The sequence below is a fragment of the Tenebrio molitor genome, chromosome 2 (assembly GCF_963966145.1).
Source record: "Tenebrio molitor chromosome 2, icTenMoli1.1, whole genome shotgun sequence".
Classification (NCBI taxonomy): Eukaryota; Metazoa; Arthropoda; class Insecta; order Coleoptera; family Tenebrionidae; genus Tenebrio; species Tenebrio molitor.
In genome coordinates, this window is record NC_091047.1 from 21,294,320 (window position 1) to 21,312,151 (window position 17,832).

The 17,832-nt window shown below is 37.4% G+C and overlaps 1 protein-coding gene and 1 non-coding gene across 2 annotated transcripts; one reads left to right on the forward strand and one right to left on the reverse strand.

Annotated features, from left to right (window-relative positions):
• Positions 1-5,702: 5,702 nt before the first annotated feature.
• Positions 5,703-6,518, reverse strand: LOC138122686 (golgin subfamily A member 6-like protein 26). The gene has a single exon (XM_069036940.1). It carries the CDS (start codon positions 6,516-6,518, stop codon positions 5,703-5,705), a length of 816 nt encoding a protein of 271 aa, XP_068893041.1.
• A 269-nt stretch (positions 6,519-6,787) lies between these two features.
• Positions 6,788-6,950, forward strand: LOC138125124 (U1 spliceosomal RNA). The gene has a single exon (XR_011157346.1). It is a non-coding gene; the product is annotated as a U1 spliceosomal RNA (small nuclear RNA).
• The last annotated feature ends 10,882 nt before the right edge of the window (positions 6,951-17,832 follow it).

Genomic DNA, 17,832 nt, shown 5'->3' on the forward strand with positions numbered 1-17,832 from the left:
GATGTTTTTCTGCGTTGGGGGATGTTTGCAATTCCTTTTATGCGTGTTCTTCTGGATGCCATCGTATTTATGAGTAATTGAAGTAGTGAAATAAAATGAAATTAAAATAATAATAATAATGTTCGTATTCGTAAAGCACTATGTTTTAAACACTCAGAGTGAGTTGAACACTTCCATATGGTGCTACACACGCTACTATTTCTAAAAGAACACATGGCAATTTAACTTTAACCAAAAGAAAGTCGTTCTTCTTTCTTTGGACAACGCTGTCACAAAATGCGACGTTGCAGACACTTGAGAGGAGCGACGTTGTCACATTTAAGAAACATTTTTGTTTCAAACTTTAAATGTGCAGCACTGAAAAAAATAAGCTGTAATAAATAGGTCGCTACTAATAATGATGTAAATTCCATACAGAGATTTACCAATAATTAATCATTATTTCGCAAATTACAAATTGTACGTATAGGCAACCAACAATACTGACTAGAAGAAGTCAATTTATCTGAAAGACCTTTGACTAATCACTTATCCACTTTTTAATAAACGGCTAATGAAAGAAATGTTCGTGTAGAAGGACATGAATTTGATTTTTAAAATGCTTAAATACCTAATCAGAAAATAGAAATCATGGAAAGTAAATGTTAATTTAGTACCTACTCTCGTGTCAAAAATGGATTACTCCCTAGAATTCGAACTTTTAGGGAAATAACCTTTTTCATGTTGTGTGTAACTAGAATTTTCAAAAGTTATTTTGAATGCCTAAGGTTGGTTACTTTGAATTGAGAGATTAAATTCAAATAAATATGCCGCCAGTAACCAAAATTGATTGTGAAACGAAAAATCATCTATCACTTAGCGAGAAATTAGTCATTTGCAACTGTTACAATTAATTTGCTGTCTTACATTTTTGGGATATCTTTTGTTTGTCACCAGAAACCACATAGCCTCCAACCTAACCAAATTTATGGCAACCTGGTAATGAATATCCCTAAATCCTAGGGAGTAATCCATTTTTGACACGAGAGTAGTTGTTGAAGGGAAGATCGATAATGTAGGGTGATAAATTAGTTGTATATTATGTTATGAGGAGCAAAAATAAAGTTTTATGTGCTGCGGCTGGTAGATTGACAAACCAGCCAAAGCACATAAAACTATTTTTGCTCCGAATAACATATACCTACTATTTTTTCTTCAAACCTTCATAACAAATTATTTAAAACATGTTAAGAAACCAGGTATGAATTTCAAATGATTTAGCTAGTTTACTTTACAGCCGCTCAGCAGCGGAGATAATAACTTCACGGACGCCCTCAGCGGAGATAATAACTTCACGGACGCTCCTCAGCGGAGACAATAACTTCACGGACGCTGGTCAGCTCGTTAGATGCCATGACAATGAAGTGACACTTTAGCATTATCAATGCGGCAGTATAATGTCATAATTTACGGACGTTTGAAGAAAAAAATATAAATTTATGTATCCATCGATAGTGCTGTTGCTTGTTGTTATTTATTATTATTAACAAAAACAGAAATAAAACATTGATTTTATCTTACAAAAATACATTAGATAGGTAATGATTTAGTTTCTCCAGGAAGAAGACTGTCTTTGAGAGTCAAATTTGCACACAGATCTGAATTGTTGAACTGCGTCTGAAGTGTGTGTGCTCTTTATCTACTTTCGTCAAAAGAATCTTAAATTTAATTTCTTTCTTCCCAATACGCTTCTAATTTTAATTCAAGGTCGCGCTTATAGAGGACATCATTGATTATGACTTTATTTCATGATTTGCCACAAGAAACCATTATTAAGCCTTCGTAGAAAAACCATTACTGAATCGATTTATTAAAGAGACAAGAGATGAATATTGTATTTTAATTGAAACATGTGACCATGACAAATCCCATCACACATCATACACATCACACCCGATATAAGGAATGAAAAGCGCGAATAAAACGCCATTAATGTCAGAAGTGGCAGTTAATAATTAATTAAAATATGGTATCTGTTTCAAAAAGGCGGCACAATAATATTTTTTCCAAAGCTGGCTTGATCCGACAATCATTTATAGATATCCTGTATTTACATAAAATATGTTTCTGAAAAAGGGAACCTAATTGTTGATTATTGATTATTCTAGCTTAGTTTGTCACAGAATTTAGTGTGGCCAAACGTCAGTAGATGTCCTGGCCTTCTAGTGGTAACGAGTGTGAAGTTGTCGTTACACTAGTACTACTTTACTTTATTTTACCCTACGGGCTTTAAAGGATTCCTATACTTTTCACAGTTCTAAATAAACTTACAATTCCAAAATCATTCTTTTTTCTTTTTTTTTCTTTTTTTTTTTTAAATTAACCTACATTTTCTTTTATTCCCCACCCCTCTCCTTCTCTATCCTTTCCCTCCTCTTCCATACCTCTTTCATCCATCCTATCTCTCTTCCGTCTTCGTTCAGTATTTCTCCCCGTTCCTTTTCCTCCCTTTCTCTCATTTCACCGCATCCTCTCCACATGTGCTCGATCGTCTCTCTCTCCTCACGGCACATCCTGCACATTCTTTCCTCCTCCTCCATCCAGTACTTGTTTTCTCTCTCTTCGTTCCCACATCTAAATCTCGCCATCATTTTCCTTTCTTTCGTGCTCTCTCTCCCCAGATACACCGGAACGTCCTCTGTCACGCACCTTTCATACTCCCTGTTGTACCTCGCTTCTCTGATTCTCTCCCTTCTCTCTTGCTTGTCCGTATCTCTGTCCCTCTCGCTCAGCTCCGCACACATCCATCTTCCTTCCGCTCTCATTCTTTCCACTTCCTCGCTGGCATACCCGTTCCTCCTACAGTACTTCTCTCTCTCCTTCTCATCCGCGTTCTTTTTCTTTTCTCTATAGCACTCAGTCAGTATCCTGCATTCTTCCCTTCCGCCCATTCTGTCCTCGAACTTTGCCGCTCTCTTTCCCGCTTTTACTCTCAGCTTGCTCCTCTTGCACTCTTCCCTCACTATGTACCCTGGTGTTTCTCTGTCCACTCCTAGCACCCATCTCAAATATTTCTCTTGCACCCTCTCCACCTCCTCCCGTTCCTTCCATCCCCATATCTCTGCTCCGTACATCAGCACGCTCTCCACCATGCTCTCGAACATCATCATTCTCCTCCCGAACTCGCCTCCCCACATTCTCTCTCCTATTCCCCACACACATCCAACTACCTTGTTCGCCTTCCTCACTACCTCTCTCACTTGCGCCCTGACTGTGGCTCTCTCGTTGAAGGTGTAGCCCAGGTACTTAAACTCGCTCACTCTTTCTATCTTGCTTTCTTCCCACTTCCACTCGCTCTCCTCATTCTTCCTCTTCCTCTTGTTGAACACCATCATTTTCGTCTTCTCTACATTCACTTCCAGCTTTTTCTTTCTCACATACTTTTCCAGGTTCCTCATCATTTCTTTCATCTCTCTCTCACTCTTTGCCACAATCACCATATCGTCCGCAAACGCCAGGCTCCATACTTTCTCCCTACCCACTACAACCCCCCCCGCCTGCGCTTTCTTCAACATTTCGTCCACATCCGCTACGTATATCGTGAACAGCAGGGGACTGAGCGGGCAGCCCTGTCTCACTCCCTTTGTTGTCTCAAACCATTCGCCCTCTTTCTCTCCCACCTTCACCTTGTTCCTCGTTCTCGCATATATCTCCTCGACCTTCCGCACCAGCCATTCACTTATTCCTCTTTCTCTCATACATTCAAACATTTTCACTCTGTCAACCTTGTCGAACGCCGCCTTGAAGTCTATGAACAATGCGTACATCCTCCCCCCTTTCTTCCTCAATTCGTTCCTTGCTAAATGGTCCAGGATGTACACATTGTCCACAGTACCCCTTCCCTTTCTGAACCCTGCCTGACTATCCGGCAACACTCCCTTTTCCTCGATTTCCCTCTTCATCCTTTCGCTCAAAACAGACGCATACAACTTATACCCCGTATTCAGGAGAGTTATTCCTCGGTAGTTTTCCGCTCTATTTTTCTCGCCTTTTTTAAAAATTGGGCAGATTATGCCTTCTCTCCAGTCCTCCGGGAATCCCTCTCCTCTCCATACCCCATTCATCAGTTCCACCATTCTCTCTACCATTCTTTCAGTCCCATACATCCACGCTTCATTTTGCACCCCGTCCCATCCCGGTGCCTTTCTCTTTTTCAAGTATCTTATGTGTTTTCCCACCTCCTCCGCTGTGATTTCTGTTTCCTCCATCACCGTCTGCTTCTCTTTCCTTTGTGTTCCCACCTTTCCTTCTTCTTTCCTCCCTTCCAGCAGTTTCATGAAGTACTCTTCCCATTCTTGTATTGTTATTTTCTCGCTCACTGGTTCCTTTTTCTTCCTCTCTCTGTTTATGTATTTCCACACCTCCTTCTCTGTTCTTATTTCTTTTATCTCTTTCTCCTCCCTTTCCCTCTTCTGCTTCTTCTTCTCTCTACATCTCTCTCTGTATCTTCTTTTCGCTTCTAGGAATCTGCTTCTGTCAATTTTGTTCCTCTTCCATCCTCTCAACGCCTTTACCACTTCCCTCTTTGCTTGCTCACATTCTCTGTCCCACCATCCATTTTTCTTTCCTGCCCCTTTTGCTCCCCTTACTATCACCTCCTTTTTCTTCGTCGCTTTCTCGATCACTTCCTTTAGCTCTGTCACCATCTTCTCTATTTCTTGCTCCTTGAATGTTGCTTCCTCCAGTCTCCTCCTGTACTCTTTCACTCCATGTTCACTCCACACTTTTACTATCACCTTCTTCTCCTCCTCTCTCATTTCTCCCTTTTCCTTTTCTTCTTGGTTCGATCCCTCTATGGTAATTTCTAGAGGGAGATGGTCAGAGTCCACTCTTTCTCCCACTTTGAACTCTTTCACTCTCTCCCATGCTGCCTCATTTACTATTGCGTAGTCTATGACTGTTTCCCCCCTGCTGCCTACGTATGTCACTTCCCCTTCCTCATCCCCTCGTTTATTCCCGTTCAGCACTTCCCATCCATTTTCTTCTATCCACTCTATCAGCCTCTTCCCCTCTGCATTTTCCACTTTGTCTTTCGTTTTTCTTCTCCCATCCCCTTTCTCTTCTTCCCAATTTCTGGCTCCTCTCTCTCCAATTCTCCCGTTAAAATCACCCCCTAACAGCATGCATTCTTCCCTGTCCATCTTCATTGTGTTCTCGACCCGTCTTGTTGTTTTCCTCATCTCCTTGCTATATACTGTTACTATTTTCCACCATTCGTTATCTATATGAACGTTTCTTTCCATGTATCCTTCTTCTTCCCCCTTTTCTTTTTGTTTCTCTTCAATTCCCAACTTCACCCCTGTTATTATTCCCCCTGCCGCTCTTCCTCTTTTTCTTTCTCTTTTTGCCCATTGTCCTTCCCATTTGTATTCTTTCGGTACCGTCCTTTCTACTTTTTCCCAGCTCTGTTTCTCCACCCAAGTCTCCACCAGTCCCACTACCTCGAATTGTCGTACATAGTCCCAAAATTCATCCCCTCTTTTTCTTAATCCCGCTACGTTCCAATATAATACTTTTGCTCCTTTCCTCCCTTTCGTACCTTGTTTCTCTTGTTCCCCTTTGTGCTTTCCTTCCGTTTTCCCTTTTTTTTTGTCCATCTATCCTTTTCTTTATCCTTTGTCCATTTCCGTTGTCTCCCTTTCCTCTATCTCCTCTTCCTACATCTACTGAAAAACCTCCAGTCTCCCCTTTTCTTCATTCCATCTCATCTGCACCCCCTCTATGGTTATTTTCATGTACCCAACTTTTAGATCTTTCCCTTGTCTCCTTTCTTCTCTGGCGATGGCTCGAATTTTTTTCTGTATTTCCCTCTCCTTCTTTGTGAGGTCGTTGTCAATAAATATTTTCTCTGTTGCCCTATTTCCTCTCAATTTTCCTTTCTGCTTCATTACCTTCTCTTTCCCACTCCACTCTTCCATTTGCACTAGTATTTGGTCCTTGTTTATGTTGTAGCAATCTTTAACTTTCGCTTCCCCTATGTTTTCTTTTATAAACTTTTCTACTTCCTCTCTGCTCTGTTGCTTGCTACTTCCCTCACTTCTCCATCCCGTTATCACTATGTTATTTTTCCTTCTTCTTCTTTCTTCATTCTCCATTTTCGTTTCCAGCCGTGCTACTCTCTCCGACATGCTGTTTTTCTCCTCCTCCCATTTCTTTTCTTTATTCTTAAATTCTTCCCTTAGTTGTTCTATTTCTCTTTTGACATCTTGATTCTCTTTTCTCAGCTCCTTTATTTCCTCTGTAATTTCCCTTTTCACTTCCTCCAGCTTTTCCAATATCTTTTCCATTTCCCTGCCTAATTTCTTCTCCACTTCCGGTGACCTTGCGGTTTTTTTACTTGTCCCAAATACCTCTTCCTCCTCCTCCTCTTCTTGTCTTCCTGTCTTTCCTTTTCCCGTTCTTTTCCTTTTTTTCTTGTCTTCCTGGGACGCCTCCCCCCTTCCTTGACTAAAAGAACGGTTTCTGCTTCCCTCGCTCATAGGCTTGCTCTTTACCTCCTAGATGTCGCCGTTTTCCGTTTGTTTAACCTTCTCTTCTTGGGTGTTTCCTTCCTCCCCACACCGCTCGCCTCTTCCTACCTTGCTTCGCTGATCTCTTGCTTGCTTGCTTCGCTGATCTCTCTTATTTTTTCTATACCTTTACTACTTTTCCACTTCACTCTCTTAGCTCGTTTTCTGCCACGTGTAACTCGCTTCGTCGGTAATACAGTCGTTACACTATAACTACCCCTGTCAGACATCGGCAAAGCATACTTACCTGGCGTAGGGGTTACCGTGATCAACAAGGCGGTACCCCCAGGGTGAGGCCCTTCCATTGCACCGAGGTCGGGCTGACCCCTGCGATTATCCCTAATGCGGATAACTCGGGCGCACAATTTTTGGTAGTCGGGACTGCGTGCGCGCTGTCCCGGTCTAATTTAATCTAAACTAAAATATTTATAGTTTCAGTACTTTTACTTTTAGTTTATACAGTTTCGGTTATACATTTATTACATTTATTTCATACTGTCCGGTAGATGCTCAATTGCATCATCAATTTGAGTCCGGTAGATGAGTTATAAGTTATATATAACAGTATCAGAGCCGGAAAGTGTCCTTAGCAACCAACACCTACCGGACTGTTTTCATTTTATACATCAAATCTGACATGGAAAAGTGAAAAAGTCAAGAAATATTCGATCTAAAAAAACAATAGCAACGGCCGTTGCCACAGGAAAAAAGGTGATGCTATTTTCACAATATAATGTGATTTTTTAATTTTTGAAATAAAATAATGATGCACAAGAGACTTCCAGTATGAAATAAAATACGTTACGATATACATCCGGTAGTACCGAGCGATCATTTAAAAAATAAATCGAGTTTGCTTTGGAGCCTATGCTATAGCATGGGTTGCCATAGGTAACACGCCGACTCGATTTATTTTTTAATTGATCGCACCGTACTTGTAACAGGTACTCGTTTAGACATTCTTGACTCGGCTCCTAACGTCGCCTCGTCCATAATGTCTAACTCGTTCGTACTGTAGCAGACACAATATTCGGACACCCAATAAACCCAAACCAAGCGCCCATAATTAGACCCACAATAGAAAGGGTCGGTTGGTGGTAAATCAATGGGAGATTGCAAACACGCTTAAGAATTTCTTACGATGGACCGTATTATGAAATTCCAGGGGCAGTACAGTGTCTTTAAAAAAACGTTTTCCTACTACGTATCTAGAAAGTTTCATCTACTGCCCTAGCAACACACTTGTAATCGAAAGTGAATCCTATCTTGCGTGTGGTTGCTAGCTAAGTAGCAACGAAAGTAAAATACTTACGCGACTAGGAGATTCCTTACGGGACGAGGAGAATTTATTTTATTTTGTGACAATTTCGATTGAGGTACCCAAATCATTAAATGGAAAACAGCAACACATTTTATAATAATATGTAGTTTAATTAGTCCAATTGAATACAACAAAGGAAAATTAATCTACTTATTCACATTTATTGTGATTTATGAATTGTTGGAAAGTTAGGTTATATCGCTCATCCGACTTGACAGGCGACAATGAGCCTAACGTAATTCCAGCGGCTCTTTCAATTCCGTCACATTCCATATTTTGCGGGAAGACTTGTTGCATAAATATCAATAACCGCAAAACTATCAAACTAACATTATTACGGATTACACGCACTTACACAATTCACGCCGTTTGAAGACGAAAAATAAAATGTTTGTAAAAGCTGTTGCTATGGTTTTTACTTCCAAGATTCAAGGATGGTCGCGATACGGCACGATTTTTGCTATTTTTTTTTTAACATTATAAAATGTTGGTGCTTCGTAGTAGGAAAAATTTAATACAATACACGATGCGTAAGTTTCTTCTTTCACCGCGGAGGTTTCACGGCCCTCGGCTGTCGCCTCGGGTCTTGAACTACCTCCTTGGCAAAAAAAGTTCACTTACGCATCTGGTAATGTAAATAACTATATACCATTCACGATGTTTTGGCATAAGGGGAGGCTATGATTTCATTTTTTAACGTTGGATACATGTTTGATTTCTGTCATCTCTGCTGTCATCGAAGTGCCTGACATGCGGACCTATCAAAATGAACGTAACATGTTGCCGAATTTACCGTAATCATAATTAAGCGACTTTAAAACGTATTGATGGTGTTTATATTAGACTGCAGAACATATTTTCAGTAAGTTACAATGAAGTCAAGTTTTCTTTTTGTGTATAAATTGAATCGTAGGTCAGTACAAAATAAATATGTAGCACGGATAGTGAAAGAAGAAACAACGACCCAATTCAAATGGCACAGGGGTTTTGTAAGACCTATTATAACTTTGCGATAGAGTTGTGAATTTATGGCTTGAGTCTATTTTGAAATGTACTCAACAACATTTTTGTAGATATTGTGAAGAACTTATTTCGGAAGATTAATGTGAAATCTTTTATTTGAAACTTTCTTCCTTTAATAATTTCATTGGGAGAATGTGACTCGGAATTTCATTGGGATTTTGATGCAGGTAATGATGATTCAGAATTTTCTAATGAAATTATGGAAGTTGAATAGTTTTGTTCTTTTTTGTCATAGACGATGGTTGTGTAAATATTTTGCAGAAAGATTCGAATAAAGTAAGGCTTAATAAGTAGGTAGGTACAAGATTTTATACAATCTAGTTCTAGGAATGTTTTGGTTAAAATGAAAAATTCATTGAGAACTGGGTGGTTAAGACACTGTATAGGTGGGTTATCTAAGTGGTGCATAAATTAACAGGAGCCACTTCGTCTTCCGGTCCCGGTCCCTACTATTCTGTAGTCTGTTCAAGTCAGTTTCCTGTTTTGTTAAATTGGATTAAAAATATGTGAGCATTGTTCTATTGCAAACTAGTAAAACTGACAACAATGCACTAGACAATGACGCAGTTTATAACCTCAAACTTAGAAAAACATAACCTAATTCAACAGACAGCTTTACTGCCAACTTAAATGCACTTTTTCCATGGCCTCCCCTTATGCCAAAACATCGTGAATGGCATATATTTACGACTGATGAAATTGCAAAAAAATATGGTCACACAATTTTACGCCTTCCTCCGTATCATTGCATCTTCAATGATATTTAATTTTCCAAAATTTGGGTATGAAACATTACAATTTTTAAGAAAAGGTATCGACCAAATAACCCCACAAAATTGAAAAAATTACTGTGGGCCATCTGCGTTGTGTTGAATAGAAACTACATCCGCTGGGTTTTCCCTAATTAGGATTTTTTCAAGTACGGTCCGTGCCGCAAACTTTCAATCGAACCCTCACAGTTTGGTGATTTATGGCTGTGGTTACTGCTTACTGTTAACATAATTGTGGGTACTTTGCTTAGGTTTATTGGGTATTCGAATATTGTGTCTGCTACAGTACTGTTACAAGTAACCTACCGGACTTATAACGTAAATTACTATTTCTGTATCTCTGTGTAATGTTGACTCAAGTTGCAAAAAACCACTTGTCATTTGCAACAGCATTTTTTTATTTTTTCATATTTTTGAACTAGATAAGGACAGAAAGGGACCAGAAAATCATAGTTTGGGTTGAATATTTTCCATATAAGTACAGTTTTAAAGTAATTTTAAACGACAAATGCCATAAAATTGCTGTTGCAAATCCAGATTGGTTTTTTGCAACTTCAGTCAACTTTATGTAATTTTATTTCCACCTTCTACGTAAATGAAATGACAGCTTGTAAGCTGTCATTTACTGTCATTAGACTGTAGTCTAATATAATTCAAACAAATTTTGTTATTTATATCATAGTTTTCTGCGATTATGTATGGATTATGGAACCGGCTCCAATGCTCCTTCCTGCAACCTGCTAGCTAAAATGAAAATGGTTTACGCTAGAACCTTGAAATTTTAATACATAGTTATTATTTTGTACAACCAGTTATGAAAGTCATGTCATACATTTTTTCATGAATTTGCAGATTGATTAACGAGGGCGTAGCCCCTAGCCCGAGTTAATCAAGCAAATAAGTGAAAAAAAGATACTTTCAAGGCGGCCTTACACCAAGGCAACAATTGGCAACATGTTGCCTGTAACATTTTTTAGTAATGTTGCCGGTCATTACTAAAAAATGTTGCCGGCAACATGTTGCCAATTGTTGCCTTGGTGTAAGACCGCCTTCAGAACGTGCTGTACACGCTATTTTTTTTGCATATCAATGTAAGTTGAGAAATTTGGTCTAAAAGGATTTATAAAAAATTACAAAAAAAAAAATAGGTATGCTTTGACAATCATCTCCAAGGAGATGGAATAAAATGATGCAAAAAAGTACTTCTTTTACTACGTTTTTCGTGTAAAAAAGTGCTACTTTCACTACGATTTTGCGTATAAAAAAATGCCACCTTCATTACGACATGCAAAAAATGCACTTAAGACTCATTAAAAGTTACGTATCAAATTAAAAACAAAACAAAAATATCCATAAGTTTTCAAAATACTAAAAGACAACTTGATTTTTTTTTAATGGGAACACGGGTTAAATGGGGCATCATTAAAAAGCTTATTTTTTTTAGAATTAAATGATATACATAATAGGTTTAGTGATCTGTTCGACTGTAATTAGTAATTACACAAGAGGTTTCATTTAGTCGGATAAATATTTTTTGCAACGAAAACGTATTGCTTAGCAATTAGACGAGAAAAATTGGCAAGATAAAAGCACGACGGCCGTAGGCCGGAGTTGATTTTATCGTGCCAATTTTTCGAGTCTAATTGTCAAGCAATTAGTTTGAGTTGCAAATAAATATTTTTCCTGACTAAATGAAACCTCGAGTGTAATTCGGCGAGACAATTTAATGAATGAACAATAGAAATTTAATTTTTTTATTTGGTATTAAAGGTATTAGATGCCCAGCAACTAAATGTATAAGTTATCTGAGTGTTTTTTCCGGATAAAAGTTAGGGCAAACTTTTATCCGCTGTCAAAGTGACAAAATCACAGCGCGTTATGAGATTTTTTATACATGAATTAAATTGTCGACAGAAATTAAAACTTAATTAAAATAAAATGAAAACACGTAAATAAAGCATCATTTAAAATCCTGTAACGGGTTAAAGCGCCCCATTTTTATCAAAAAATTCCAAAGTCGTGATTTTTGTGTTGAGGGTTCCTTTGCGCTACATGCTGAAAAACAGTTTTGACTCTGCCTCAGAAACAATTGTTTAAAATACTCCTCTCCGGTAATTCGATGGATACTTGATATAATTACATCATCAACCTCTTTCATTTCCGCATTTTTCTCTTAAAGTTCCTCATCTTCATCGCCCTGTGGTGAAGGGCTGAAGAATATCGCCACCCTTTGTGATTAAGGGGAAGTAGGAGTCTTCCAAAAGTCAGAATAAATTTTCACAGTCACCTACGGAAACAGCTTTACTAGCAGGGTAGTTTAGCCACCTTGTTCCTTTCAACTTTACCCTGGTGGCCCACACTCGGGCACCGTGAGCCTCAATTTGAGTGCTTTCGTTCCTTCGTGCCGCGAACTAGTCCGTGGGCGAAACTAGTTCAATTTCAATGCCCATTGTCCTCTCCGTGTGACTCAGCGAGCAAAGGTTTGCTGATTTCTCAATTTTCCATCAATTTCATTTAACTAAACCTTACTTCTTTGTTTATTTTGGTCTGTCAACTGTCTTCTCTCATTAAAATCCAACACCCCACTTTTCCTGCGACTGCAGCATACGGCAGTACACCATTGGCCCACTCAATTTCACGTGGAGTTAACAAAAACACCGAGTTAATAAAAGGGAGAGATACGAGATTTTAGCTCTCTCCCCGTTTTGCGTGTGCACCAAGTTTGTTTACGTGGTGAACGTTACCGTCAGATTACCGTTAAGTGCCGCAAAAGGGAAAAGCAGCTACAATCCCGTAGTCGCAGTCGAGAACACCCACGACTAGACATCTCGCTGAACAATTTCCCGAGAAAGGCCAGAGTAAAAACTCAGGCTTTTTTTTCTTATCTCGTCACTCTCGCTTTTTATCTTCGTTCTATCGCCAAATAACGTCTTCGTACCCCGGACTCTCCAAAGGCAAATCCGTGATCCTACAGGAGCTACCGTCGGATCCTTGAGGCGAGCTACTTACAACGCTCCGCGCAGGCGCAATCATCACCGCCAAAGCCCACCCTCACCGGAGTCCCGGAGTCCCGCTTCCGGCAGCGGCCAGCACCGCAGCAACTACGGTCAGAGCTTTTTATTCTTAGCGGAAATTTGCCACCAGAAACGGACGATTTGTTCCGTTAATCTGCGCAATCCAAGCTACCTAGTTGACGCGCAAGTTCGCTAAATTTTTATAAAACAAACTTGTAATAAACTTTGTGAAGGGCCTAGCTACTTGACGCTTGATTGTTCGCTCGTATCACTCAAAAATTTTTGAAGTAAATTAACGCCCTGTACGACACGTGGCCACGCGCTCTAATATAGGACAAATTCCCGGGTCAGAAACCGAATCGAAATTTATTTTTACTTTTAAATGGTAGCGGCTTACTAGAATTAATCATATTTTATTTTTACAATTTCATTTATCAAACCAAATACTCTTTTTATGTTCATTTTTTAATTTTTCATCAATATACGTTTATTCCAACAATCTTGTATCGTTGAATTGCCGGAATTTTTCTTCTGAGGTTTTCGGATTTGGACACAGAGTTAAATTTTTAAACTTTTTTTTCAACCAAATCCCTGGCGCCCTATTTTTTTCGATAAGGAACCACCAATACACTAATTGCTCTACGACTGATGCCGAGGCAGTGGACCATCCCCTCAGGTAGATTACAATCCGTCAAAAATTAGAGAACACCAAACTTACGGCAGTAGAGAATGTTGCAATTTGATTATTTCATTTCTCATTGAAACATTTGATTGAGAATATTAAAATTTTATAAATAATAGGAGTATCTAGTTGGGTACGTAAGTTTGATATTTGAAACTTTATCATTCAATAAGGTATACAGTGATTGTTTTCTAAATTTTTCCGCTTGACGTTTCGTTTTGACAAGTTGTGACATTTATTTTCAAAATCCGTTCACACAGGAGAAAATTCTCAAATTCTAACAGTGTCGAACAAAAAAGGAGCTTTTTACACGTATGTCTTACAACATCTTATCTACGATACCGTTTTACTTTTAGTAATTGTTTTAGATATTTGCGATTTTTAAAATTGTGATATTTCCAACAAATTGTTTATTTTATTTTGACAGTTCTGCGCAATAATAGTATATTAAAGAACAAGTTTTATAAGGGTTGATTTGGCGCACGAGTCCCAAGTGTAGAAAACGACCCGTAGGGGAGTTTTGTATAGGACGAGTGCGCCAATGCCCTTATAAAATCATTTTGAATCACCCAATATCATTCATACTGCATTCATCAAGGTCGCACTGATGATATTGACACAGGACCATTAGTGAAACAATCCATTAATAAAATTAATTAATAAAAATTTATTGCTAATAGCCTGTATCAACAAAAATTTTATTTTGAAAATCTGAGGACCTTACTTTACTGCCCGCTTGATGCCTGTTACTTTGGTACCTATAAAAAAGTTTAATATTTTTTTCTTGATAACATTTATTTTTCATGAATCTTACATTTAAGAAAGCACTAATTAGGTTCCTACTCTCTTATTTCATTTTCTTAATGGATAAGAAATGTAAAAACTTTCATTAACTAGAAGATCATTAGAGAAATTATATATTAAGCCAGAGACAAAGAATTTGTCTTGCAGTTTCAACGAACGAGATGAACAATTCAAACCGCAAACACGAAACTTTTCTTAACGGTAATTTTATGTAGAGATTAGGTTCTGTTCTTCTAACGAAAGTTATTAATTTCAGAATCCGACGACCCGTTTCTGGGTTTAAGAAAATTATTCGTGGTTTGGGCCTTTCACAAAATTGCCAAATGCTACAACATTTTTTGTTTCATTTTGTACTCGTTTCTTTATTTGGTGATCGTTGTCTACATTATCAAAAATTTCACAGTAGATTTGATAATGCGATACACTACTGGTGTGGTTCTATTTACATACGTAAGTAATCGAATACTTATCAAAAATGAAATTAGTTATGAAATTAGTCCATCACAGCCATGCTCGTCGTCGTTATTTTCGAAGATGCCATGTTGGAACTATCAAAAGAAATGTATACTTCATTTTTGCCGATAAATAGTGCGGGATTAGAAACAGAGCGTTTTATCGTGAAGAAAGCTACCCGGATCAATATTTACATGTATTTTGTTTTCGCAATTACGATGATGTGTGGCATAGTATTGTTACCAATTTTTGGTAGTAACATTGAATGGTTTATTAATGATTTAATTGTTGAGGAGTATTTCGATAGACGCTCAAAAATTTTTATTAACTTCTTACTTTACTCTGGCATTCCATTTATCGCATATACATGTATTCGATTTCCTGGTCTTATGAGCTACGGAATAGTCCAAGTATATGTGCAAGTCTCATTGATTAATCAGCACATTTTAAAAATGAATGACGATGATCTGCGTTTCGAGAAAATGACCAACGGCGAAAAGATTGTTTATCACAATAAGATCTTTAGAAACTTGTGCTTTTGTATCAAACATCATGTTATTTTGGGAAGGTAAAATTCGATAGTTTATTGAAAAAAAATATTTTTTTTTATTTTTTCAGAACAATAAAAAAATTTCTGCAAACTGCAACATCTCTGGTACCGATATTTGTACTGTTGGGAGTATTGATTTCAATCGGGGTCTTATTCTTGTTAGAACTTGTAAGTTCTAATTCAAAAATTAAATAAGCTTCCTTTAAACGGGCCATGTTTCTAGGTTCTAGAAGATTCAAGTACCATTATGAAAATTCGTTTAGGTGTAGTTGCAACCATCAATATCTTAATTGTTGTTATTTGCTGTGAAGCTGGTCAAATGCTTGTTGATGAAGTACGTAGCTTTAGTTGCCCCATTTAGATACATTATTTATTTTGAATATGACGTGATAATTTTTAAATTTTAGACAAGTTGCGTTTTCGATACTTTAATGAAGTGCTCTTGGTACAATTGGGATTTCAGAAACAAACAAATTTTACTAATTTTCCAGGAAAATTGTTTGAAACCGTTTAAGATGCAGTTCGTCTCAGTCACTATGGATTGTAAGTTAGCAGGTTCTGTAAGTAATCAAGTACGAAATTTACAATTAATAACTTTAATAATCCTGCAGCTTCTGAAAACAGCCACTAGTTACGCCTTAGTGTTGCACAATTTAAGACAGAGTAACTAGCCTCACGAATTAGCAACATTACTTAATAACACAACTGAACAAATAAATCTATTTGTAAGAACATTTTAAATCTTTGGTACCTACACGTTGCTCAGTCATTGTCTTATTCAACATGAATAATATTTTTTAATCTGGTGTTCGTAAGATTTTATTACACTAAAGCCCCGGTTGTATAAAGCTTAGTTAACATGGTGTCAGCTAACAACGCGTCAAGTCGGAAATCCGCCCATTTAATTGGCTGATTCAAACAAAATGTTAAATATCCTCCAATCAGATCGCTTGACATTATGTTAACTTTAACAACGACTTGACATCGCTTTATACAACCGGGCCTTATTAATAACTTGACAGATCTGATCGAACCACATAATAGTCTTTGCCAAAGCCAAATAACCACCAACACTGCATTCTACCCAGAAAATCAACCGGCAACGTTGTGTACTTAGATTTGATTGGTCTAGCATTTTAGTAATGTCAAAATTGCCATTATACACTTAGTGTAATTTTGTTTTCACCAACTTAATTCAACAGGTGGTGGTTATTTGGGTTTGGCGCGGCCTATACTTACAATTTTACAACCTTTGCAAACTTTGCACATTACCTATATCTATTTCTTGTACTAGTTTTTATTCATATTACTGGAATAATACGATAGCTGAACTCAAATTGCACATCACATTCAACAATTTATTTATTGTGACCATTTTATAAAGCAATTACACAAAATATACTATTATAATATTAAGTGTTTGTTCTATTTATGAAGCTAAGTCTTTAGTTTAACTAAGATCCTCTCAGCGCTGAAAAGGCCCTAAGCTTCAGCAGCGCCCTAGTATGTATTATCAAATAATTTCAAACTGAGATTTACTTATTAAATATTACTCTAATATTCTGCCAAATTTTACTTAAAAATTCCTGCTAAAAAGCTTATTAACAGACCGTAAACTTTTTATCATGTAAATAGCCAGCATTAAAAAAAAACACCGTATACTCACTAGTAATATCCCGAGTGAATGTCAAATTATCGACAAATTGACATGCACGAGAGGATATTTTGGCAGACTATTTCCTGAGAAAAATTTACATGATAAGTAAGTACAAATAAACGTAATTCTTTTTAAAATATAAAATTAATACCAAATGATTTTTTAATTAGGACTACGCGAAAATTTGGCGCTAGTGCAAATTATCGATAATTGCACTAGTGCAGTATTATCGCTGTAATTCGATCGCTATTGGCTAAAATTCAAATATTCGAGCTTTTTGATTGGCTTAAATTTTTGGAAGGAAATAGTCGCGGATATTGAACTAGAGCAGAATACTCGCTGATATTCGTCCGTTGCTACGTTATTTCTTTAATATGCATTAATATGATTGGTTTAAATAAAAAGGGTAAAAGGGCTCTCCTTCCGCTTTCCAGTCATATCCTTCTGTCGCCAGTAAAACCCGTTACGTTACGTATTGTTGAATATTTTATTTGTTCGACATTTGTAAATAACTGTAATATCTATTCACGTTGGGAAGAACAGTAGTGGTGCAAATGACCTGACCTGTTACTATGACAACACATATGAAAGTTAATGCCAAATGTGTGCGATTTGCACCACTGATGTTCAATCCAACGTGAACAGGATATACAGGGTTATTCTAAATGATTGTAGTCGAAGTAGGCCATGCCCATGTTATTACGTTTTTGCCGCTTTCATGTGAACTGTCAGTTGTGTCGCTGTCACTGTCCTTTTTTAGGTGAAAAGTGCGGTGATGAGGATTTTATTTATTTTTGTTAAATTAACGATTGAATCCAGAAATATTGAGTTATTCTACAATCAATTTTAAAAATAGTGAGTTGTTTTGCACCCAATTTAACACATCATTTTGATGATTTTTTTATGTGGAGCGGCAACCATAAATTTTACATTCAGTTTTTACGCCTACTTCGACTACAATCATTTAGAATAACCCTGTACTTCACTTGCCGTCTAAAATATCATATTAT

Excerpts from the sequence above, each read along its gene's own strand:
- LOC138122686 (XM_069036940.1), bottom strand. The coding sequence starts at position 6,518 with ATGAGCGAGGGAAGCAGAAACCGTTCTTTTAGTCAAGGAAGGGGGGAG.